Below are 26891 nucleotides of genomic sequence, written 5' to 3'. Positions count from 1 at the left end.
TCGTGCTGATGTTACCAGGGAACGGCATAAGTCGGCATGCCCCCCACTATAATAACAGCAAGTACCCTTATTCCATGCAGTGGCCATTCTGCAGAATGGCCACTTCCTTATCCCGAACACTTGACCCAGTTCTACAAGTATAGCATGCAGTTAGCCATCAAATTATGCCTAAAACTGTCTTCCTTGAAATGTCCCGTTGCGAGGTAGTGGTGAACCTGCCCCGCAGCCCCTAGCTATGGCTGCTTTGACTATTCCAATGCATTTTATTCCAACAAATGCCACATGCCACGATCAGCACTCCATGCGCACTGTTCCATTGCATTTTTCTTCAAAAGAACCCCAACCGATTAGTTCCATGACTTTTCTGTTTTGCCTAGCATTAAGTAGCATATCATGCACTTCTATTCCAGCGTGTCTTTCGTGCAACGGTAAACACTTCCTGCTGCTTCATCACTATGAGTTGATGTAAACTTATTGCTTCCTGGCAGCCATCCCTCGCCGCATCTGGCTGCAGTACATTACGCTTGCCGGCCAGCTTCTATCAAGCTTCTCTTCTCTGCCTTTTGCTGAGCACCCCCCCAGCCCTCACCACCACACCCCCCCCCCCCCCCCCCACCCCCACTCAACTCTCTCCCGGTCCCACCCAGCGTGCTCCGACCTCGGAACCTGTGCTCGGACGTCCTCGCACCCCCGAGCCCCCCAACCCTCAGGGCCCAGCTGCTGTCGCCATCGCAGCCGTCCAGCTCAGCATGAGAAGCCCGGCAGCTGTTGATCAATGGGCAGCCGGAGCCAAGCCAACGCCTGACTGCCCCCCGCCCCCACCACACACACACAGATGCATGCACACGCACACTCCCCTGGGACGCAACAGATGGGGGGAGCCAGTGGAGAGGGTGTGGTGGGCGACAAAAGGGCCTGCTTAGGTGTGTCCGAGGGTATCTTTTTGCTCGTAGCGCTAGATGAGGGGATCTCAAACTTTTCAGGTTAAGGTGGAGAACATTTTCCAATGACCCCGTCTCATAATCTGAACGCAACACCCCTAAAGGCCATGGGACTAAATATTAGTCCTTTAGCTAAATATTCATGACCTGTTTGATAGAGTGGAATTGAACCAAATCCTAGTGAATTAAAATGAATATTTATCCATCATCGCTCGTTGATGTGCACCATTTACACTAACAACAAACAGTTGGTTGCAAACAGTGACGAGCTACTTTACAAAAGCACAGTCATATTAGCCAACTTAGGCATTTGGTTGCTATATTTAGCGACTTTTCTGACTATTTTTCAAAATGCAATTAGTGAGTTGAATTCCTCATTTTTATATTGTTTTGCATATGCCAAGAAAAGAGCCTGGTGGAAGGAAATCACAGAGTCGACTGTGGCGAACATTGCCAATGACAAAGTGCCCATTTACTGTCTACGGTGAAAATGAAGTATTTCATCCTCAAATTGGTAACTTTTGACCCGAGGTATATTTGATTCTTTCTGTGAAATAATAATAGTAATAATAATAATAATAATAATAATAATAAATCATCGTTATTACTCCCATAGTTTTATTCCGTCCACATTTCTCAACTGATTCGAACCATTCCAACTTCCAAGTATTGCAAAATTCAGGACATAAAAACAGAGGTTGATTAAAACAAATTCCCAATGCAGGCACTCAAGAGTAAAACTATTTAAAAAGCCATTGAAAAAACCCCTCTGTCGGCCCACTGGCCTTCATCAGGATGCTGGAAACAAAACAATACAGAAATTCAGGAAGATCCTTGGGAACCATTTTTTCACAATCCCAAAATTGCTCCTTTTACCACAATTCCACATCATTCGTCGTGCAAATTACTTGAATGAATGGAGGTATTTTACAAATTGAACTCATCCTTTCATATTTCTCAACTGATCCAAATCATCACTTCAAAATATTCACAAACTTGAGGACATTTAGGGGAGAAAAAAAAAATCACATTCCCGAAATTTCCACATTTTGCAGAATTAACATTTTCCTTGCTAACATTCCCTAATCAATGTATTTTTGTTTTATTGGTGCGCCAGTCTCCAGATATAGGTGTGGACCTAAAAAATGATACCTCATAATAATGTCTTGAAAATTATTTTGCGGACCCCCAAGCTAGGGATCATAGATCCCAAGGGACCGCAGTTTGAGAACCACTGCACAAGATGCCTGAGCGTGGCGATTCGGGGGTGTGGTGGCTGGACATTTGCTAGCGTGGACAGGTGTTGGCGGCAGCTGCCGTCAACCCCCCCCACCCCCCCATCACCCTTTTCCTCAACAGAGGTATCCGCACCACCATCGCCACCTCTCAGCTTTTTATGGGCCCGGCCTGTTTTGACTTTAAATATTTGCCCAGGAGGCGCTTGTTCTGTTTGGGGGAAGCGCCGAGGTCACGCTTTTGCAAGCCGACACACATCTTCTTTGTGTGTGTGTGTGGATATTTACATTCTACTGGTCTAAACGCACACCTGTATGACCAGAGGTTGGGAGCCGGTGGGTCTTTGATGAAATAATAAAAAAAATAATAATAATCTTCTCATGGTGAAAACCTTTGACAAATCCTTAGTAGTTAACTATTAATGAGACATTGACATCCTGAGACCTTATGCTCTCGTGTGTATTTTAAGGCCTTGTTCACACTTGACAGATTCAGGGCATGCTGGTGCAAGTGTATTCAAGTAAAAACACTTTCTTTGTGTTTTACCACAATAGGTCGGAGTAGCAAACGGCATAACATACATTGTCATTATTAATCCAAACAGCAGACCATACATTGTCGTGATATTCCTTAGTCTATTTCTCTTCCCCCCCCCCCCCCAAAAAAAAATTGCATACCATGCATTGTCATGACTATTCCGGCATAATACCACTAATTCCCTACTTCATTATGAGTATGAGACACCAGCATAGCTCTACTGAACATCAGGAACTGACATAGACGGAACATTATTATTATTATTATTTACTATTATTCTTCCCTTGCACCAAGCAGCATACCATGCCTTGTCAGGACTCTTGGAGCATAATAATGAAAAAAGGCCCGTTCATCGCTTTTGTGCATCCGACTAATTCTGTTACGCCTTCCTTGGATGAAACAGCAGCCGTGCATCGTCATGACTATTTCAAACAGCATGCCATGCACTATTCTAATACACTGTCCTTCAAATGACCCTATTTCTCTTTACTAGCAGTAAGCAGCATAGCATGCATTGTGGTGTGATTAGAAATGGTCAAATTCCAAACTGTTACAGCTGTACTTAATGTTTGAATACAGCCAAGGCAAATGTTATGTTATCAAAACACGCTCATCTCAAGGTGACACTGGCACGCTACAAAGCGTGTCGTGTTTTTCTCCCCTTTCTGCAAATCTCGGATACACGCAGCCCGATGTGGATACAAAAGAAGGACAAGAGTGGAAAGATAATTAGAACAGCAGTGAGGGATTCCGACACTGATCCCAGAAAAACACCTCCGCCAGCCAGCTGGGTTCAAAGTGCGGGAGGGAAGACTGAGATTGAGAGAGGGCCGCAAGAACAGGAACGCCAAGATTTTGGGGGGACCTAGCGGAAGACGAAGAAGAAGAAGTGGTGGTGCGCACCTCGTCCTGCCATCTGGGCCCCACACACAAACAAACACGCACACGCACACACAGTCTGTTAGGATGAGATGGTGGCTATTGCAACGAAGCGTACCTGGAAATATTTGTAACTGTCGAGGTGGGGGCGACGCTCAAGAGGGTCAACAAAACAAAAAAAGAGACCGGTGGAAATGGCATTTTACATACACACACACACACACACACACACACACGCGAGCAAGCAATGTCTTGCACGGGACACTTCATTAGGTACACCGTAGCTATGGATGGACAAGTGGTTAGGAATGTGGGCCTGTGACCAAAGTGTCCCAGGTTCAACAGAGGCAGCTGCGGATGAGTGGCAAATGCCGTGTTTGAGAATGCTGGGAAATTTGAAGAAAGTCTCCCGGCTGAATGAAAACAAAAAACAAAAAAATGACACAAACACAATATTTTATGATAATATTTTTGTTTAATTTGGGACCAGGAACAGTGGGCGACTGTTTAGCACATCCGCCTCACAGTTCTGAGGATCCGGGTTCAATTCCGGCCTCGCCTGTGTGGAGTTTGTATGTTCTCCGCGTGCCTGCGTGGGTTTTCTCCAGGTACTGCGGTTTCCTCTGACGTCCCAAAAACATGCATGGTAAGTTATTTGAAGGCTCTAAATTGCCCGTAGGTGTGAACGTGAGTGTGGATGGTTGTTTGTTTATATGTGCCCTGTGATTGGCTGGTGACCAGTTCAGGGTGTACCCCGCCTCTCGCCCGAAGATAGCTGGGATAGGCTCCAGCACGCCCGTGACCCTAGTGAGGAGAAGCTGTATGGAAAATGCATGGATGGATTTGTGAGCATTTTGTAATCATTTATTGATTTATATAATATTTATTTATTTCAGAAATTCAAACCACCCCAAGAAAAAAATGCATTATCACTAACTATAATCAATATATACATTTCAAATCATTGAAATTTTCACATTTTAAATTTTAATAGTTTTTCATCATCAATAATATATGTATACATATGTATGTATGTACAAAGTTGTATATATATATAAACCGCATGATTATTATTATTCTTATAGCAGGATAAGCGATACGGAAAATGGATGGATGGATGATTATTGCACGGGTGTACCTTAGGTTGCCCACATTAATAGGCCACTCTAAAAAGGTCCAGTTTTACTATTTTCGTTCACTGTAAGTTGCACTTTCGTAGCTTATTAATTTTGTTTTCTTTTTATCATTAATAATAATCTATTTAAATATATATATATATATATATATATTTGTTTGTTCAAAACTTCACAATACAGTGTTACCTTGACTTTTCTAGTTGAATTCATTCCGTGAACAAGCTCGTAACTCAGTTTACTCGGATATCAAATCAATTTTCACCATTACAATGAATTGAAATGCCATTAATCAGTTCCAAACCCTAAAATGTTTTGTGTGTGTTTTTAATAAAGGAAAATAGCCTTCTATTTTATTTTTAAAAATAGAGTGCTAATAGAGAATGTAAAGAAATAAACTTTTAATAAAATGTAATTACTGTACGTACTGTAATGTATGTGTGCCTTTCAAGGGCGTATCCTAATGAGTGAGTTGGGTTGGCCGGTTAATCTGCATGTGAGCGTCTGGGCGTGAGTTGTGGCCTACAGCAGTTCCTTGCCAGTGTTGTCATTTTGTGTTTGTGGGACTGTCCCTTTCATGAAACAGCCGAAAGTGCGCCTGCGACTGTGGCTCTCCTTGCCCACACGTGAGAGCATTACGCCAACATAATAGACCCACCCACCATCTGCAGTTACGAATAAAACACCCCCACCACGCCACCGTATGAGTAAATATGGTCGTCGGTAATCGTCATTGTTGTGACAATGGCTCTTCCCCTCATCCTCGCTCGTCCCCTCGTCCCCCTCACCCAGCAGCCACACAGCATCCAGGCTGGCCATAAAGAACTATAGATGGCGTCCATATGGCTGCCGCTGATGGGGGTGATTTTCTGTATTGTTCACTTTGTCAGCCATACTGACGACCAGAGAGAGAGAGAGAGAGAGAGAGAGAGAGAGAGAGACGGAGAGAGCTAATGATGATGCAGAGTGCAGATGTGCTTCGGTGCAGCCCAATCGTTAAGCAACAACAGCTTGTCTTTAGTGTGTGTGTGTGTGTGTGTGTGTGTGTGTGTGTGTGTGCGTGCGCTACGACCACAGCTGCTTGCCAGCCTGTCTGCCATCTTCTTCTTCTTCTCGACTTCATATACGACCAATAGTTACAGACGCACACGAGTTGTCTTAAACCTTTAAAGATACACCTTGTTCATAAAGGTAACAAACTGGACTTTTATAGAAACACCTTCCCACTGAACAGTAGAGTGTATCGCGTAAAAAAGCAAAACAAAAAATAAAGCACATTGTCGAAAATAGACGCCTCTGTTGTGGTTTCTCTTACTAACCTCAGAAGACCGGAAAAAGAAATGACGAATAATAACTATAATAATAATTGGGAGCTTTGCTGAAAGCTCTCACTTTACTGATGCTCAGCTCTTTCTTGAAAATGTGACGTATTACAAACGAACTTGAAAAAGTTAAACTATTACCAAAAAATTCAAAATTAAGTTTAAAAAAAGTATAAATTGATATAATATTACCAATTAAAGTCAAATAAAAAGCATGTTTTAAAATAAAATATTAAAAATGTTGCTATAAAAAAATTATGTACATTTTGACTTAAAATTAAATTACAGGTTTCATTACACATTTAAATAAAAAATGTATAAATGTGAAAAATACATTAATATACATTAAATGAAAGTAAAATAGAAAGTGGAAGTATTACAAATTAATTTAAAAAAATATTTCTTTTTTATTTTATTACAATTTAAAATATACATAATACTAAAAATAAAGAAATGGTACAATATTTAAAGATAATAAATAATAATTGAACAATTTAATAATTATAATTAAAATTAGATTTAAAATATATATTAATTTAAAGTTAAATTTCAAATTTAATAAACATAAGTAATTAGAAATAAAATTGAAACATACAATAATTAACAAAGAATTACATAAAGAAATAAGAAATAAAATACTACAAATGCAATAAAAAATATTAAATATTTTACTGGAATTCAATAAATAATTCTGAAAAAGGAAATAAAAATGTAATTAAAATCAAACAAATAATGTTCAACGTTAAATTCAAACTCTGAGTTGGTGCCATTGACACAACACCGACACGGGAGAAGAGTAAGGATGCCTTTGACTTTTCTCTGTGTAAAAAGCTCTCCAGACAGTCGCACAAACACCCCAAAACAAAGACGGATCCTTCGTATATTCCATAAAACCCTCCCGTGTCCCTTTGCCACCCATCCTTCCTCTCCTCCTTCTTCCGTAACACTGTACAGATGGTCCCAAGCTGCCTTCAATAATCCAACGTACGGCCATGCCAGTGCACCGCGGGCTACACCCCTGATGACACACACACACACACACACACACACACAAACACACAATTAATTGCCAGTTCCCTAGGCAGGACCCCTGTCCCTCCATAACCCAGATTGGATTGGTTGGGCCCGGGGGCTCCACATAGAGCCTGCGGGGGGCCACCACGTTGATTAATTTTATCGTGCTCATTTTAGGATTATGAATAATATTTTTTATCACACACACGATGTCGTGACCACATGTTTTTATTTAGGTGTGGACCCAAGAAGAGGTGCAGGTGAACGGATGGTCATGGAGATGGAAGCAGGAATGTGACAGATGGGTCGTGCATGGGCAAAACTGGGAGGCTGGCATCGCAGGGTGAGAGTACACGCGCACATGCACACACACACACACACACACACACACACACACACACACCTCGTCATACGGCATCCTATCCTTTGAGTCCGGCGTGTCATAAATAAACAAATAGATGGCACTGCAGCGGACTTATCGTTGTCAATATGTCGCTTCCTTTGCCTTTTGACGAGTGCAATATACCCGGGCTGAAATAGTATGTTGGCGTAGCGGTTAACACGTCTGCCTCACAGTTGAGAGGTTCCCGCTTCGAATCTTAGCTCCGGGTATTGCGGCTTCCTCCCACATTCCCAACAAATGCATATAAGGCTAACCAAAGACTCTAAATTGTCCGTAGGTGTGAATATGAGCGTAAACGTTAGTCTATTTGTGCCCTGCGATTGGCTGGCCATCAGTCCCGGCTGTACCCCGCCTCCAGCTCACCCGCTATCCTAATAAGGATAAGCAGTTTTGAAAATAGATGGATTGAGTAATAATAATAATCAAATAATAAAAAGTGTGTCATGTAAATCTGTGATTTGTACAGAAAAAGTCAATTTTCCATATACTGTATATTGTATATATAACTTCATGGCAAATTTGGCCTCGCCCAAGCCTAATCGTCAACTAGCCCGAAATGAACGGCCTCTATTTGCAGTAAAAAAAAAAAAAAAAAAAACCACAAACTTGACCTTGGCCCTTTTTTGGCAGCAGCGTGACACACAGCGCACAACATCGTCCATCTAGGGTGTCAGCATGTGGATGATAAAGCTCTGAGTGGTGCACATGTGTGTGTCCCCCCCCCCCCCCCCATCCCAGTGCCAAGTGTTTGACCAACACCACCCTGAACACGCCCTGCTGGCACCTCTTATCTGGCACACACAGCTGGCAGAAGGTGGCAGAGGGGCAGGCTCATGATGATGATGAGGAGGAGGGGGAGGAAAAAGTGCGCTCCATTTGTCATTGTTGTAACTCCAATGTGGAGTTGTGTCCGCTCTCTTTCTGCTTCCGTGCAGAGCATTGTTGACGACGGAGGTGGCAAAAGTACTCACAATCTGTACTGAAGAAAAAGGGGGAAAAAAGCCTGTGGTAAAAGTACAAGTGCTGATTTGAGTACTGTACATAAAGAAGAGTAAAAATTAAAAAAAAGAAGTACAATCTGAAATGTACATAAGAACAAAAGTCAAAATGAATTTCTACTGTCAGTTATATACAATTGTATTACTCCATCCTTCCATATTCTAGAGCACATACAGACAAACAACGATTCACATTCACACCTATACACCTGCTCAGACCATGTCTAACTTCCGGTGTAGGCTAGACCGCTGGTCTAATGCGATTTTGGTGAGTTTGATCACGGCACAGGCAGACAGATAGGAGCTCCGTGGACATATTTAGGTCGCCAGCGTTTATGACCAGCTCATTCTGTATTTAATAGGGGCACCTTCTCACATTGTCTGTTGCCACACCGACAATGCTCCACTCATGTACAGATCTCTGCGATTCCGCATCATCCTCTTCCTCACAGAGATGTCTCCGTCGAGGCTGTCATTGTGCCACGTTTAAAGGGAGCGAGAGGAGCCGCTTTGAGTGGCGGCCTAATGAAGTGGGCTGTAAGCACTCCCACAGTGGCACAGCTGGATGTACGCCGTTCCCAAAAATAGGGCCCTGAATGTTTGTGTGAACATAATTGTTCAGTGTACAGTGATGTTTTGTGCGTGTCAGTGCGAGTGCGCGCGAAAGGGGGGGACGCGGGGTGGGGGGGTCGGTGGTTAACTCTTTCTGTCTTACACACATGCAGACACACAAATATTCAAGTTGTGGGAGGAGGGTGAAGTGGGGCGGCTGGCTGGCTGGATGGATGGCTGGGACAATGTACACCCCCCACCCCCAAAAAACAAAAACAAAAAAAACAAATATCCCCCAATGTCACCACCTTCTCCCCCAACCCCCCCCCCTCCCTCCTTCCTTCTCTTGCCCGTGTAGTGCCACTGTATTGTATGCATGCAGAGGGGCCGCTTGTTGCTTGCCTTCTGTCCTGCTGTGCTGAGTGCTTTGACAAAGAGGTTCCTTTTAAATATGCAGACAAGCTTGGATCTCTCTCTCTCTCTCTCTCTCTCTCTCTCTCTCTCACACACACACACACACACACACACACTCACACATGCACATTCTGCTCTCTCACTAAATGTTTCGTCTCTCGCTCACCCAGGAGTGTGTCCCGTCTTTTATTATCATTTTTTTTGGTATTATTTCCACGGACAATCAACAAGTCTCACACACGCATGAAAAGCATCCAGAGGGTCCCCCAGCACCCCCCACGCCCCATGAGAGGGGGCGCTCTTAGCAGGGCCATCTAGCTAAAAGCTCCTTTTCTTCTCTTTTTGTGCGACCCTTCTTACTGTACATTTAAGCCAAAAGCCAGGCAACAATAGGCAGCGCAGCTTGATTTTCAATTTATTCGCATGCTTCTTTTGCATGGACAAAACACATTTATTATTAGGCTTGAATGAACTCTCATTTTGCATCAGGGGGCAAGTGAGGCAGTGCCCCGCCATATTCAGCGGATGGCATTGTGGTAACAAAAAAAGGGAAAATAGTGGGACCTCGCATATTCACTGTTTGGCATCTGCGGATTCACCTATTTGCTGATTTAAATCAAATAAAAAAAATGGCGAGGGGGGGGGGAATCTAGCCCGTTTTGTTATTGGTGGTATTTTTTTCCACGTGCAGCACTTTTCAGGAAAAATAAATTCAAATTATTTTTCATGGCAACTTTAATGAGTGTCAATTATGTGGCTTTTCAGTCTTTGTGGTTCGACTCTGTCCTTATCCGCTGTACAGTGGCACTTTGCGCTCCTAGTTTAATTTGTTCCGTGACTAAGCTTGTGACAACATTTTTTCGTATAGCAAATCAATTTGAAATGTCATCAATCTGGTCCAGCCCCTGCCTAAAAATCACCACAACATTTTTTGTTGTGTGTATTTAAAAAAAACAACAACACTATTGTATTAAAACAATTAAAAAACATAAAAGTTGAATGTTAAGAAAAAAACAGATTATATAAAGTGTAATTACTGTACATGCTATCGCATTTTTGTTTTGGACATGTGCCTTTAAGGGGTGTGGCTTATTAAGCGAGGTCAGCAGCTGGAGTCAAGTTGGCCAGTTCGTCTGCGTGTGAGCGAGGTGGTGACTCAAATAGAAGTTATCATCTTTAGTGAGAATAATGAAACATCAGAAGGAGGCACAGTGGTCTTTATGTGAACTCCCCTCCTTGACCTGCCCCCGTCCCCTTGGTAGACTGGCAGCTTGGCAGAGGCGGCTCCCTTCCCTCATGCGAGGGCGAGGGTCCCGGGCCCCCAGACGGTGGAGCCGCAGCTCAGTGTCAAGCCTCCCAACATGTTGAGGAGGGCCGCCGCCTTGGGCACAACCAAATGCTTCTGCAGCTGCCCCTTTGTCGCCCCCTCGGCCCACCCCCCACTCCTCTTTCCTTAAGTAAACAAAGGACAGCAACAAATTAATGACCTACATTCACCGCCAACCTCGCGCGGCCCGAGAGCGAGCGGTCGCCTGCAAGCAGATGTTCGCTTCCAACGCTACAATTAATGATGCCACACCAAAGTGCAGCGTTGTTGTCTCCTCGAGGACCTTTTGGAAACACGACCGCTTTATCCTGAGCAAAAATGGCTACTGCCATAATGCCTTCATAAATATTTTTAGAAAGAAATAGAACGTTTTTCCAAATACAATTTTGGAGCCTCACTTCTTTCCTTTCCTACCTACTCCCTCACTCTCTTGCTTGCTCACCTTTTAAAAGGACAGCACAACACTAGAGTTTGAAAGTTATGAAAAGTTCTGTCAATTGGAGTGCAGAAAAAAGAAAGTGAGATTAAATGGGAAATAAAAGGAAATTTGGGTTATTTTTTCATCAATATTAAGAAAATATACAAACATCCGAACATCAAAAAGTACACTGAAATATTTGAAATGTGTCCTGGACTTGTGTCCCCCCCCCACACAGAGATATAATAAAATGTGAAATTTTGTAGCGGTATCATTTTTTTTGTTAATTTTAATATTCAATTTTATTTTTTTAAATTTTAAATCATTATTTTTTTCTTCAACTGGTCATTAGGGACTGGTCGTTATAGGTGAATGCTCTCGATTCGCGTACGATAGTGGGTCACCAATTTAATGACTAAACGAGAATCCCAAGGTGAGACCACTTGAGACCCATAAAGCCTCCCTTCTGCTTATCTGACTGTTTAACTATTAACTTTGTGCTTCTTTTTTTTTTTTTTTTTTTTTTCAGGTTCCTCGCAGCAAAATTAGGCGCTCATCAGACATCGAGATTAGCTGTGAGCTTATGGCGTGTGTGTGTGTGCGTCTTGGGGGTTTCGGGGGGTCGGGGCGAGGTGGGTTTACCGAGGAGACCATCTGTTGCCTAATGAACGCTGCCCAGCGCGCGGCCCGCTCAGGCTCTCTCAATGCATCTGTAAGAGTGGCTAAAGCTCATTTCTTTGCTGGAAAACTACTTGAGGAGCTTTACAAGCTGTGTGTGTGCGTACGTGTGTTGGAGGAGGGGGTGCGCAACAAGCTGCTGCACAATTATTGTGTGGGTCTTCATTCCTCCAACGCAGCCTACACATGCAGGAGGTCCAGTTAACATATAGCTTCCGCCTACGTACCCCGCCCACGCCAAAACCTCCCGCGAGGCAACTTTTTCCAATCCAGGCCGTAATAATCAAAAGGGAGTATACTACTTAACGGCACACAGCAGAGGTGCTGTTGAGTCACCACAGAAGAAGAATCATGATGATGAGGGCAAATTGAGAAAGTTGGGATACAGCCATGCTATGACTTGGCAACATTATATATGATCATTTGACCACCCCAAAAAATTATGTGGTAATATTAAAGAACTTGCATATAAATACATCTGTATTTTATTTTCAATATATTTCATGATTAATTTTCACAAATAATTGTCAATTGTTCTATTATTTTATTTTTTTCTTCATTGATTGTATTAATATAAGTAATTAGTATTTTTTCTGGTTAAACAATGATTAAAAACTGAATTAAATAAATTATTTGATAGAGTATATATTTTATTAATTCTAATAATTGAGGTTTTTAAAAGTCTATTTTATTTAGATTTTTTCCTTAACATTTTATAAAACGTTTTCACAAAAACAAACAGTAAGTAGTAAAACATTTTGTAAATAATTCATAATTGTACATGAATTACTTGTATTTTACTTAATTGTTATATATTTTTTTACAATTATTCTTTCGAATAAATTGCAGATTAAAAATGTTTAAATATTAATTTTTGCTAATCAATCGATCAGGGATTTTTTTTGTAGCATTCAATGACTTTTTAATGTAATAAAAACATTTTCAATTAGCCCCCCCCCCAAAAAAAACCCTCCTTTCACACACACACACAGAGCGAGATGTCCAATGTGAAGAATCTTATAATTTATTGCAGTTTGCACACAATTTAAAAATGTCAACGTCAACAGCACACCGGAAATGACAAAACTAAACACAATTCGAATTTAATTCCCCTTGAGAAAAACAAACTATGATTGTCAAAGCTAAAAATGACTAAATCTCAATCTTCCCTCCCCCCCAAAAACAATTATAAAATAAATTTATTTAATCTCGACTGGGGAGCAAATAGATCTGAAAAAAATCTGCTTGTTTTTACCCCCCCCCCCAGATGGTGATTGTCCTTTTTTTTCAGTCATTTGAAGCCCCTCATAAACTAAGATATTTTTTATTGACCATAAAAATAACCCCACCCGCACCCTTTCTTGTTTTCAAGTAAACACAGCAAAAAGGTTGGAGTGTGGTTAGTTCGCAGCCTGACACTCACAAATAAATTATTACAAATACAATTAAATTAAAATAAGTAAAAACAAAACAAAAACAAAAAAGAAGAGAAATAGTAATAACAATCAGCCTGGACTTCAGCAGTTTAAGGCGGTCAAGTACAACCAGAAAGGGGAAAAAAGCAAAAAACAAAACAAAAACACCAGTGATGATGCAAATCGCAGCAGGTTGGATGGATGGGTGGGGTGCGGGTACGCACGCACGCACGCGCGCAAACACACACACACACGCACACTTGAGGGCTATGGTGCGTTCAGCAACTCCTTTTTTTTGGGATTGTATAAACGCTTGACAATTCTTTCAAAATTCCAAACTGAGTTCCACCCCCAAGATACAAAAAGTTTTTAAAAATCACAAATCATTTTTAAAAATTTTCTTTGATGGCAATACCTTTTGGGATGACTTTGATAAATTCCGTGACATTTTTCAAATATCTTTTTTAAATAACAAAAATGTGTTGAGTCGCAAATGAGGAGTTAAAAGGCATCTTTCCAGCACACATTTTCACGTCTTTTATAGCTTAAAAAGGTGCTTCCTTCACACACACACACACACAGAAGAGATCAGTGCACACATAAACACCGGCTTCAAAAGCTTCATCGACATTTCCCACCCCTAAATTCCCAACTTTTTAAGACAACATTCCATGCATTATCCCCACCCCACCAGTCATAGTCAGCTTGGCTTCACCCTGGAGTAGTAGTAGTAGTAGTAGTATATTCACAAAAAAAAAAATGCTGAAAAAAAAGTCAAATTTGATCAATAACAATGTGTACAGTAACACAGCAAATTCACATTATTGTCTTAAAAAAATCTTAAAATATACAAGTGTGGACGTCATGCAACAAACAGCAGGTAAAAAAACAAAATCAAATAAAATTATTAATAATAATAATAAAAGTGAATTTAAACTATAGCAGAACAATTTACAACCTTTAAATTAAATACTTTTTATTTTCTCAACAAAAAGACTGCCAGCTAGATTGAAGAAAACTATTCATCAGTAATAATTTGTTAAATATCATCATTAGAAAGTACTTCAAACTGATTTAAAAAAAAATATAATAATAATAATAATAAAAGGAGGCTGTGCATTGCATGAGTGCCATCATTTCGTTTTGTCAGTCGCTCCCTGAACACACCCACCACCAACACGCTAACTGCGCCTCCGTGCCAGTGGAGCATCTCATTAACCCACACGCGCACACACGCACAAACACACGCACACGTGTCTTCAAAGTGTGTATGGTGATACCCGTTTAGCGTATCGTCGAGTCGTGAGATGAGAGACGAAAATCAAAAGTTGAAAAGCGAGACCTTCTGCGACATTGAGAGTCAAAGGAACCCCGAACCCAAAAGTCAGTAGTAACATGTTCATGTGCTATTAAAGTGCAAGACTCACTTTGACGCCCACGTCCTCTTAAAACAGTGATTCCCAACCACCAAATTAATTTTTGAATTACTACAAATAATGTAGATTTGTTCATCTATCTATGCCAGCGAGGTACAATAAAATTCACTTGTCGCTATTCATAAAGCAGAATAATAGATTTGTGTTCAATTGAACTGGTCCGAATTTCACACGGAGCAAGTCAATCTGTGACATCAGCATGATTTCAGAACACATGCAGTGAACCCCCACCTTTCGCAGTTCACTACTCACAAATTCACCTATTTGCGTTTTTGTGCTCTTTCCGTAACATCTAAAGATGCTACAAGATGGCGGCAAAGCCCTGGGTAATAGGAAAGTAGTAATCGTTGACAAGGAAGTAGGTTGGAGTGATACATCGCGTCTGTCCTAAGGTCTGCATGTCTGGGAAGAGCGAAATTTAGCCAGGGTTGTTACGGAGAGTCCTCGCCATGTGTCAAATTTTTGATAAGCTTAGCACAAGCTAATAAACGACGGCGGTTTTGTTACCGCTTGACAATTGCGAATTACGGGTTGCGAAGAAGACTTACATCTCACAGGCGTTTTTAGCGCATTTTTTCAAACTCAAATGATCTGTGAGGCATTTGTTTTGAAGTGTAACGTAAGATGAGTTTAAAATAATATTAGTGTTTTCAAGTTTTGTGTTTTCGAAGTTCGTGGTATACAGTAATCCACTGCAGGGCTGCTGCAGGAAATGATCCAATTTCCCTTCATTTGTCCCAAAAACATTATTTATTCTTTACAAATATCTTTGTTCATCTAGCTATGCCAGTGACGTATAGTGACAGTCAGAACAATTAGATGCTCTTCCATTACATGGCAGAAGGTACAATTAACCTGCATATCAACCTGTTGCCATTCATACAACAGAATAATAGCAGCTTTGCGTTCAATTTAAAAGTCCCAAATTTCACACTATGTAAATTTGGGAGTAAATCGAGATGATCATTTTTTTACTATAGTACATCATTTTTGATGTTGTACTATAAGATTTTTCAAATGTAAAACAGGTGCCTCAGTTCAATAACAATGAAGTAATCCTCCACTGTATTGCATTTCCACTACATAGAAGACTTTTCTGTTAAACATTTTTAAAAAATTGTTTAAAAGTGTGTTTTGAAAAGTTTTGATTACATTTGTTGGGAGGGTTATCTTAAGGCTTGCCTTAATTATGGGCTCTATATGGTGAATTTTCAGCTATTGCGGGTGGTCTGGAATGTATCCACCATGATAATCGGGGGTTCACTGTTTATACAGTTTGAACTAAATAATACAGGTAACATTTTTAGAGGACGTTAATAATTACTTGTTGTTTTTCAGTATTCTCGGTCCCTAACCCCTGGGGGTTTACTCTACATTTTGTGCCATTTTGAGATTTTTCCAACGTAAAAAGCTGCGCATGGTCACAATGACGGTTGGGAAGCAGCGCCTTAAGAAGTCGACGCGGTGGCGGGCGTCTACTTCCAGAGTTCCTGCGAGCTGTCCTCGATGGCCCAGTCCCTGACGTTGGGCAGGGCCAGCGGCTCGCTCTTGACCGACAGCGAGTTCACCAGCTCGCAGTGGAACTTGCGGATGTGCCGGTAGAGGTCTCCCGACTGCGTGAAGCGCCGCTCGCACCACTTGCAGGCGTGCGGCTTCTCACGCGTGTGCACCACGGCGTGGCGGCTCAGGTTGTGCGAGTACTGGAAGCTCTTGCCGCAGGTGGCGCACGTGTAGGGCTTCTCGCCCGAGTGCGTGCGCTCGTGGCGCTTGAGCGTGTACATGCAGGAGAAGGTCTTGCTGCAGATGGTGCACGTGGGCACATTGACGTCGCCGCCGGCCGGCTTGGCGCGCACCCCCTCCTGCTCGCGGAAGTGCGAGCTCAGGTGCAGCTGGAGGATGTGCGGGGATGGGAACACCTTGTTGCACAGCGGGCACATGAAGATCTGCGTGTGGGGCGGTGCCAGCATGTTGGACACATACGGCAGCAGGGCGCCGTCCACGGCGCCCGACGACGCCTCTGCCGGGACGTCCTCGCCGGGCGGCTTGTCGTCGCGCTCCAGCTCAGAAGCCAGGGAGGCCTCGCGCAGGGCCGAGAGGTGCGCCTCTAGGCCCAGACGCCGCTGTGCCGACAGGGGGCCGCCCACGCCGTGGTGCCCCGGCGGCGCCTTGCCGCTGTGCTCCATCTCGTAGTCCCCGCTCCCCATGTCCTCATCCTCGTCCGATGCCGCGCCCCTCTCCACCTTCACCCTCACGGCCAGGGGGCTCTGGAGGCTATCTGGTGGGGAGTTACCACCAAAGTAGTTGGAGTGGTGGTTAACACCAGTTGTGGGTTTGACTGACAAGTCCAGGACGCAGTCTACGGCATCGCTGGACACCCTGCCGTGGTGGCCTCGCGAGCTCACGGAACGCTGCGACTTTTGGGAAAGAGAGCCGGTGGAGCTGGATGGGCTTCCAGCAGGAGACGTGGGTTTGACGTCTGCTTCGCCGTGGCACGGGCTGGCGGGTACGACGACAGCGGGTGTTCCCGGCCTCTCTGCGGAGGGCGCCCTCAGCCACAGAGCCCCCACCTCCGTCTTGCCGTCGTCATCTTCGTCGCTCAGGTCGGCGGTGGCGGGCCGGCCCACGGAGCCGTCCGAAAGGCTGTCGGCCTTGTCGGAGCAGCTGGAGCCGGCGCCGTCGTCCTCCCGCCGCGTGCTGTCCGCCTCGGTGGCCGTGGCTTTGCGCTTCAGCCGCTTCTTACACACCTTGACGATGTCGTACATGTGCAGGTATGAGGCGGCGGCCAGCACGTCCTCCACGGGCAGGTCCTGGAAGCGCAGCTTGCCCTCGTACATGAACTCCAGCAGCAGCGAGAACGCCGGCGCCGTCACAATGTCGCTGTTCAGGTGCACCACATCGCGCTTGTCCAGCTGGTCCTTGTAGAAGAGGTGGAAGTACATGCTGCACGACGCCAGGACGGCGCGGTGCGCACGGAACTGCGCCTCACCCACCAGCACCGTGGAGTCGCACAGGAAGCCCTGGTGCCGCTGCTCGCTCAGACACTGGAGCAAATGTCGGCTGTGGTCGGGGAACTCCATCCTGCTGTCCTCATAACCTGGAAATAAACGGTCAGAAAACAGCTTTTTATGACAGGATTATTATTTTTTTAATGACAAGATTATTAACAACAACACCTCAAGGGAGGACAATTAAAGGAGGTGCTAAACAGTAAGTAGGCAGATTAGAACACGTCTGAAATATTTTAGAGTGTAAAGGAATGAGTGTGGTACCTTTACTGTATTTTAGTTCCAAAATGTCCAAAAATCCAATGTGCTCTTGTCTTTTTGGCACTCGGTTAGCGACATACAAGAAGTTCTTATTCAATTAGAATATGGTGGAGAATGTAATTTATTTCAGTAGTTTAATTCAAAAGGTGGAGGAAAAAAAACAACTGCGCTCTTGTCTATTCGGCACTCAGCCGGCTCCATAAAAGATGTGCTTCTCAAAAAAAAAAAAAAAAAAAAAAAAGGGGAAATTTAATTCAATGCAGCTGTTCAATTAAAAAAGTGAAAAAAGTTTAATTGTGCTCTTTTTGTCTATTCGGCACTCTGTGAGCGCCACACAGGTGAATCTCGATAAATAAGAATATTGTGGAAAATTTAATTTATTTCTCAGGTCAATATAAAAAGTGAAAGAAATCAAACTGCTCTTTTCATCTATTCAGTGCTCGGTCAGTGCCACAGAGGTGCATCTCAATTAATTAGAATATAATGGAAAATTTTATTCACTGACAAAAATCTAATTGTGCTCTTGTCATCTAGCGACACAGAGGTGCGTCTAAAAAACATTCCAACGTTGTAGAAAATGTCAGCGGCCACAAAGTGGCACTCATATAGATTCACTACACACTGAGTTAAATATTTCAGATTTAAATTTTTTTTTATCATTTTGAACGAAAACCCCAAGTTCAGCATCTTAACGAATTTCAACATTACATATGAAACAATCTAAATTATTAAATTTTAAAAAATACTTTTCCACAATAATCTAATATATTTGCAATATATTATATTTTTGGACATTTTTAACTAAAATAAAGCAAAAGTAACACGCGCATTCCTTTATGCCCAACGTGAGTATTTTTGATAGCGTGGAGCGTTATAATGAGTGTGAGTGCAGCAGTGATGCATCTTTTCCTGCCTCCTCTGCCTGCACTCTGGACCGTCGCTGCTCCTACGCTGGTTATTTTTATTAACCCACTTTGGCCTGGCCCGGCACGGCCCTTTTAGGTAACCGGCTTTCCAACCCCTGGCGCACATAACAAACACACCTACCTAACTGCCACCTCCACACACGGCTTGAGAAAACTAAACCATGCACCCGACCCCCCCCTCCCGTTTACAAAGACCCACCTGTTAACCACGTCGCTTTGTCCCGTCTGAGAAAATACATGCCGCTCGCTTTTTTCGCTCTCGCTCTGCTCGTTAGCCCAAACAGTTAAATGGCCTCATTTGAATGAAGCCTCGGCAAGAATGGATGAGTGTGTGCGATGTGTGCGCGACTTTTAATGAGGGGCAGGGGAGGGTGTGTGTAATGAGGAGGGGGTGGGAGGTGATGGGGGGGCTTACGGGGACAAGGGTGAACTAGCCCCTCCTCTACACACGCTCCAAGACGTGGTCTTACGAGAAAAACCTTCGCACATCCTCCTCCTCCTCCTCTGCCCAGAAGAAGAAGATTTACAATACAATCACTGTAAGTGCCCTGCTCGTCACAGCATCAATCCTAATCCTTAAGATGCCTAAAAATAAAGACGCTAGAGAGAGAGCTAGGTGTGGAGCAGCCCGGCCCCGGCCCAAACCAACCAGGCCCGGCTCAGGGGGGTCTGGGATGGACAGCGAGGAAGGCAGGGAGGGAGGGAGGCAGGGCTTAGCCACATCTGATCCAGCTGACGGGGGCCATATGGCAGCTGCTAGCCAGATAAAGAGATTAAGACGAGGAGCGAGTGCGATTACAGCTGTCTAGCCAATTCAGGCAGCGCAAATCTGCAACTTCTAAATTAGTCTTCTGCACCGGGCCGAGCGGTCACATACACGCGGACGCTTTCCAGTCATTTTGAACTCTCATAGTTGGGTTGGAATAACCTCTCTTTTGAGATTTTAGACCCTCACGGTTTGATCAAATGACTTCTAAAATGACCAACAGCAACATATACAAGGCTGTCTTAACTTAAAGAAGAAATTATATATAACCCCCACTTGTAGTCCACACTCAGGCTCAAGCAATTATTTACTCCCGTTTGCTCACGTCAACTCCCACTTAATGAATGAATGAATTCAAATGACTTGAACTGCGGTAAAACAAGAACATAATATAAACCTGGTGTTTCAAATCCATGCTCTAGCTGAAGCAATTATTAATGAACGCAAACTTAATGAATAAAAATGACTTTCTTAACTGACAAATTTTTAACTGCAAGACCATTTAAAATTTGAATGACTGGGAACGTTAAATAATAGCTGTGCTTCTAGTCCAGACTCGAGCAATATTCACTTTAACTTTGGGAGTAACTGCCAAATAACGACTAAAATAATGACGTCCTCGAGCAACATTTAGAATGCTTTAACTCGGTCCAAACTCTCACTGAAATTAAATAATCCTGCTTCAAGTCAGCACTCGAACTACATTACAGCGAGCAACAGTAACAACAAGAGCCAGACGAGAACATTTAAAAGGCAGGTTTAACTATTGAAAAATTTGAAATGAAATAATCCATCTCCGCTACACTCGGGGCTGACAGTGGCTTTGACTGGTGAAGTAAAAGCCAAATGATTTAGAACGCATCCACTCAGTCTTAATTTTTAAGTGAATGGAATAATACTGCTTCTCGTCCACACTCGACTGCCAAAGAGGAACATTTAAAATACTATGGTTGATCTTAAGTTTTGAGTGAATGCCAGAGAAACGTAAAAAACAAATGGAATCATCGCGCTTCTCCTCCACACTCGAGCAACAGTTTAACCCCAACTACCAAACGAGCACATTTAAAATCCTTCAGGTCCATCTTAATTTTAAAGTGACTGGCCAAGGAACGTACAGAAGGAATTGAATCGCCTCGCATCTAGTCTGTCCTCGGAGAGCATTCCCGAAACATTTACTGCTCTGAAGCTCCGTTCGCCAACTCTCTCTCACACACACACACACACACACGCATGTCATATGAGACGATACCTGCAGCGGTACGCATCAACTCGATTAAGTCCACTGTGGCTGAGGAGCTGGAGCTCTGTGGCTTGCGCTCTCTCTCCCGCTAGTCCTTCCCTTCTCTCGCCTTGCTTGTGAGTGGGTAGCGAGCGAAGACGCAGGAGGAGGAGGAGGGAGAAAAACAAAGCTTGCTGTTCAAACTGCGAGGGACAGATGCAAAGTGGCGGAGATGTTGGAGGGGGAATGAGATACCACCTCCCACCTCTTCCCTGCTACTAACTGCCACACACACACACATACACGCACAGAGTACTAACTCTCCCAGGCTGCCTCACAATAAAGGGCCAGGGAGGGGGGGGGGGAGGGGGGGGGCAGCGAGGGAGGGGGTGGTGGGTGGATGGCAGCCTGTCAGCTGCTCTGACATCATCCTCAGATGGAGATGCTACCTCCAGCTGTGCTCTTTCTACAGCCATATGCTGCCTCCTCTACACTCCTGCCACCAGACTCCTCTTTCATTTCAACCAACAACTTTGTCACCCCCTCCTCATCCCCTCTTGTCCCCCACCCCCATCTTTCGCTGGCTGGAAAACGACACGAGCGACTAACAGCAACAGCCACCGCAGCAGTTAATTTTATGGGAAAAAAAAAAATCCTCACTAAAAAAAATCACCGCAAAGTTAGCAAATGATCCAAAAACAAGTTGTTTTAGTAGCTCCACCCCCTTTGAAACAAAAGAAAGATTTACAACTGACAGACGCACGCAGCTGATATTGTTTTCCACTTTTTCACGCATCAGCGACGCTGCCTCTCGTCTTGTATTCACTCATTCATTCGTCCGTCCCTCCCACCCGCCCGCACTCGAACAAGCTACGACATGAGGAAACAATAGGAAACAAACACTCTTTAAGGAGTCCAATGAGTAGAACTTTTTGGATTATCCACACAGCGTTAGTGAAAGTGTGCTTGTGAATTTCCAAGAATATTAACCCTCCTGTCACGTTGTTTTTCAGGAAAAGCAATGAAGTTGGCCAGGGGCATATTTTTTGATCCGAAAGTGTCAGAAACAGGAGAAAAAACGAATAAACATTGTTTATATCTTATTATCAACCCCATTACTCACCATTTGATTGCAAATATGTGAGACGAAACATTTTTATTGCCAAGCAGAGGAGGGTTCCTACCAAAAAAACAACTTTAAATTATACTTCTCGTGGTACCCTGATTTAGGATTTTAATTTGTCCCATGACTGAGCTCAATTTACTTGTTTCAAATTGTGAATGAAACGCGGGATGCTGGGCAGATGTTGCGGCATTCGGCGTAACTGAAGCGCACTTTTACCTCAAATGTTGGCTCACAACACAAAGGAAAAAAATTTTTTTTTTTTTTTAAAGGGCCGAGCGACGTCTTGTGACTTGTAAATTGGTGCCCTCATAAGTCAAGCTAGCACTGTATTTCACTTTAAAATGGGACGGTTTGATCTGCAACATAGCAAGAGAAAAAAAAAAAACTGTAGGCAACCCCCAAAAAAACATGTCTAAATTTGGATTTGGAGAAACTTCTTCCTATCGGCAGCCATGTTAAATCATCTCGCCAATTGTCCTGTGGAACATAACTAAAACTATTCAAACACACTTATTCGCGCCTATATATACACACGTACTGTTCATAGGGGTAACTGTCTTTTTTGCCTTTGCAAGTAGTATGAGAATTGTAATAGCTGTTAGCCCTTTATTATTAACGGTAATGATAGAGGATGAGTTTGAAATGATATTATTGTTTTGGAATCACAGTTTGTGACATATGTATGGTTTCGACTATTAATATAGGCAATTCTAAACATTGCGTCGACTATTGACAAATATTTGCCACCACTGGTTGACCACCTGCTGTCAATCATCTAGAAAGCCAAAATATAATAAAGATTTATTTGATTGTATATTTTTCATATATTTAGTATGACGCAGCAGCACTGTGGCAGAGATGTTAGCACGTCTGCCTCATAGTTCGGAGGTTTGGGGTTCGAATCTGGGTACAGGCGTTCCCGTGTGGAGTTGGCGTGCGCTCCTGGTTCTTGGATGGGTTTTCCACTCACATTTCAAAACCGTGCACGTTACAGTCATTGATGGGTGTCAATATGATTGTCGATGCTTGTTTGTCTATATGTGCCCTGAAATTGACTGGCGACCAGTCCAGGGTGTAGTCTACCTTTCATGGGTAGATTTAGTATGGCTCTGGGAGGAGCTAATATGTCTGTTTTTCCACACATCTTTTCCTTCCTTCCCCAAGAGTTGTATTTTATTCTTGCATTCTTACCTCCTTATTTGCTTGGCTGATCCCTAGCATACTTTTCTGCTTCCCTTTGTTCCTTCCTTCCCTGATTCCTTTACCTTCCTGACCTCCTTTATTCCTTCCCCTAATCATGCAGTCTTACATCCTTCCTTTCTTCCTTCCTTCCTTCGAACCTGCTTTCCTGCCCTCCTTCCTTACCACCTTGCTTCCCCCGCAGATTTGCAGCGTTTGCTTCGTTCAATGCAAGAGAAGAGACGACAGTTGTGGCCATGCTTCACCATGACCAGGCGCCTGCTCACAATGCCCTGAGCATCGGACAGCCTCTGGACGAAAAGAACATCGTCACGCTGAAGCAACCTCCTTACTCCCCCAACCTGGCGCCCTGTGATTACTTTCATCGTTCCTAAGTTTAAGGGGCTTATCAAAAGGACCCATTTTGAGGGCGTGGATGACATCAAGATGGACGTGACGACAGAGATGCAGATGATCCCAGAAGAACCCTTCCAAGAGAGCATAAGGGCGTGGGAAAGTACGTTAGACTACAGGGGACTTACTTTCAAGGGGAAAACCTGTTTGGATTTGAATTACATCTTCTGTGAACATCAGTTCTTGGACTTTTTAGACACAACTCATACATGTGAGGTCCAGCATGGCAATGAAACAAACACACAAAACCCTTTACTCCACCGTAACTTATAAAATCTCTGCTGTGACTTTAACTCTGTCATCCCTGCATCAGTGAATCACTTGGCACACAGCATTTCTAGCTACCGCTGATGGAGAAAGATTTAAATCCGTCAAGTGGCGCTGACCCTGAACCAGCTAAACTACGAAAATATGAATCTTTAAGTTGAAACGTTTACAAATCAATCAATCATTTCTATGGGATTTACAGTATATTTAACTGGTTATGATTATGAGGCGGTTCTTGAAATTTTTTTTTTGTAAAGTTTGAGAACCACTGCTATCAAATAAATGATAGAGGGATTACGTATAACCATCCAAACGCCCCCATTTTGTCTTAAGATAAACTTTATGAATTCAAATGCTTCACTTGCATTAACGCTGCAGGTGGCCATCTTTAAAGTCAGTGTAATAAAGTAGTAGTGGGACAAGCCTGTAACAACTACCGCCTGTTTAATAGTTATATAGACATTTTAACAAGTTATTCGTTCTGTATATAGTTTCAAGACGATAGAGAACCGACACCGACGACGAAGGAGGCACGCCGAGCCCGCAGAGAAGCTAGCTACGAGCGGCTAAAAGTGAAGGCGAGCGTCAAAAGAAAGCATGCGTCTGAAGCTATGTCCTCCATAGGACTTTCCTTCCTTCCTTTAGGCCTCGCTGCTATGACAACTGCTGCTAAAAAAAAGGCGAGCTAACACAACACAGTCATGCTAGGGATAAGGAAGCTACTTTTTACTCGCTCCCTCAAGCCCTCTCCACTCGCCGTATTAGAAGCGCCACTTACAGGCAGCACGCTCCGACGTCCCCCGCTGAATCCGCCTCGTCTTTTCCCCGTTTCCCCCTTATGATGATGACGACTTTGTGTTCCTTTCCATAACAGGCTTGTCAAGGCAGGGGAAGGGAAGAGGGACTCCGCGTCGGCCAGATGTTTCCGAGCTGTTGCTGCCTCCCTGCCTGCTGTTTTCTCCCCACACAACCGCTCACAACTCGGGCTCGGACTTGAATGGCAAGGCTGGGAGCCAATGGTTTGAGGGTCGAGAAGGAGCTGGAGCGGAGGGTGTTGGGGGGGATATGTCTTCTTTTTCGCCTTCGCTCTTCCTCGGTTGGCGGAGGTTGACAACAGCCAGGCGGTGAGAGACACACGCACACACACACACCGAGAGGGGCAGGGAGAGAGAAGCGGCTCGCCTGAACCGACTGGTTGGGCGGCTGTGTGAGAGGTGGACGGCTGGCGCAGACGGGAGAGAGCGAGAGAGTCGGGTGCGCGGTGCATCATGGACAGTGTAGTCCGGTTGGAGCAAGCAGGTGCACCACCATGGAAACACTTCGACCAACCGTCTTAACCCCTCAGGCACAATAATATACAGTACATTATATCGTTAATATTACATGTTAATCATGATTTAAAATGAATTAATATGAATCATTTACTAAAACAAATTCAATATTAATTGTGATTATTATTTTAGTAATGGTGGTACAATTATTAGTATTTCTGTTGTTTAGTAATTTATTTTATTAGATAAAAAAATCAAAAATTAATATGAAAGATATTAGTAATTCAATAAATCAAGCGGTTAAGACATATAGATATAGTATATGGTTATACCACGTTACAGTGAGACCATTTTGAATGTGAAGTGACCACATATGGTTCCTTGCCTTGTACAGAGTGACATTGTATCCTGTCTGTCGTTGTGTTGAAAAACTTCAATATTCCTCTTCGTTTCAGTGTTAAAAAACAACAACTGGTGATGGCCTTGAACCTCAGGCAGGTTCAAATAACAAAGCACATTAAAAAAAAAAAAATAAAACTATGTCTTTTTGTGGGTCACTGGGTCATCAGGCACCTTGGCGGAACGTCTGTCCCCCAGGGAGACGGACACGTCCCACGTCCTGCGTGGGCTAAAGGCGTCCTAGTAAACTAATTGGCGTCACTAATAGGCAGCTAATGAATTTACATGATGCGGTGTCATAGCCGCGGCACTTGTTAAAATGCAAATGAATGACGACCCTGTTGTTGCCTGTCAATTTTCCGGGGCTCCACTTTAGCGGCGTGGGGGGACAATGAGGCCCTTGTGTGTGTGTGGCTATGTGCACTCAGGCACACACACGTGCAGGGAGGGGAGCACACATGGAACAAGTGGGAACTTCCCGAAGTATTTCACACCAAGTAATTGTGTGGATGAGCCTTTTTTTTTTTTTTTACCCCCTGGACTTTTAAATCAAAACTTAAAAAGAGACTACTTAAATTGACTCAATCAGAAGATTCACATTCCGGGTTTACTTTAACCTACAGTACACTTCTCCACCTCTGGAGGTCGCTGTAGATCCCATGTCGATCACACCACAATACATGGAAAGCCGTTTTAAGCATTTATTCGATATCTTTGATATCCAGCTTGAGGTCCATGGACTGCTGCGCTCTTTGTCCTCACTTGTAAGACAAATTATCAAACTAGTAGAACAATTGTGTCTTATTAATAATGGGGGTTTTTTTCACTACAAGTTCCACTTTTGGCCTAATAGTATGCAATTTAACCTCACTAGTAAACTACTGTGCTGCACTAGTAGCACAACTAATATGCATGTGTCACGCACTAGTAACCTCCTGGACCATAGTAGGAACAAAATACCCACTAGTGGTTTTTCCTCCCTATGAACCTGAAACTGGATGGATGGCGAAGATATCAAATAAATGCTTAAACAGCTTTATGAAAAAATAATTAAGTGCACTTGTAGAGGAACTAGGCAGGACTAGTAGAACGACTGTGTCTTAGTACTAACAGTTTTCTCACGATTGCCTTTCACCACTGTGTGACAGTTCTTCACACTAGTAGGACAACTTTGGCATACTAGTAGGTCAACTTCACACTACTAGAGAGGCAAAAATCTGCATTAGTTGACACCTCTGTGCTACTAGAACTACTACTCAAGCGCTAGATGTTAACTACTAGTATAATCTTATAATGTCGTTAGTAATACTAGTAGCACACCGTTGTCAACTAGTGCACAGTTTTGCCTCACCAGT

At 43.3% G+C, this 26891-nt stretch overlaps 1 protein-coding gene across 5 annotated transcripts; it reads right to left on the bottom strand.

Annotated features, from left to right (window-relative positions):
* Positions 1-12860: 12860 nt before the first annotated feature.
* Positions 12861-25059, bottom strand: zbtb18 (zinc finger and BTB domain containing 18). 5 transcript variants are annotated; one of them, XM_061790263.1, is made up of 2 exons: positions 24645-25059; positions 12861-17797 (listed from the first exon to the last, which is right to left on the bottom strand). In XM_061790263.1, the coding sequence occupies exon 2, from the start codon at positions 17778-17780 to the stop codon at positions 16179-16181; it is 1602 nt and encodes a 533-aa protein (XP_061646247.1). In that variant the 5' UTR covers positions 17781-17797; positions 24645-25059; the 3' UTR covers positions 12861-16178. The 5 variants fall into 5 exon arrangements, with proteins under 5 accessions (XP_061646247.1, XP_061646249.1, XP_061646246.1 ...); XM_061790265.1 differs by lacking the exon at positions 24645-25059 and adding an exon at positions 23198-24618; XM_061790262.1 differs by lacking the exon at positions 24645-25059 and adding an exon at positions 20911-21205.
* Between the last annotated feature and the right edge of the window lie 1832 nt (positions 25060-26891).

This window comes from Phyllopteryx taeniolatus, chromosome 11, assembly GCF_024500385.1.
Source record: "Phyllopteryx taeniolatus isolate TA_2022b chromosome 11, UOR_Ptae_1.2, whole genome shotgun sequence".
NCBI classification, from domain to species: Eukaryota; Metazoa; Chordata; class Actinopteri; order Syngnathiformes; family Syngnathidae; genus Phyllopteryx; species Phyllopteryx taeniolatus.
The sequence above is the reverse complement of the archived record's forward strand: the minus strand, read 5'-3'. Positions and strand labels throughout refer to the sequence as shown.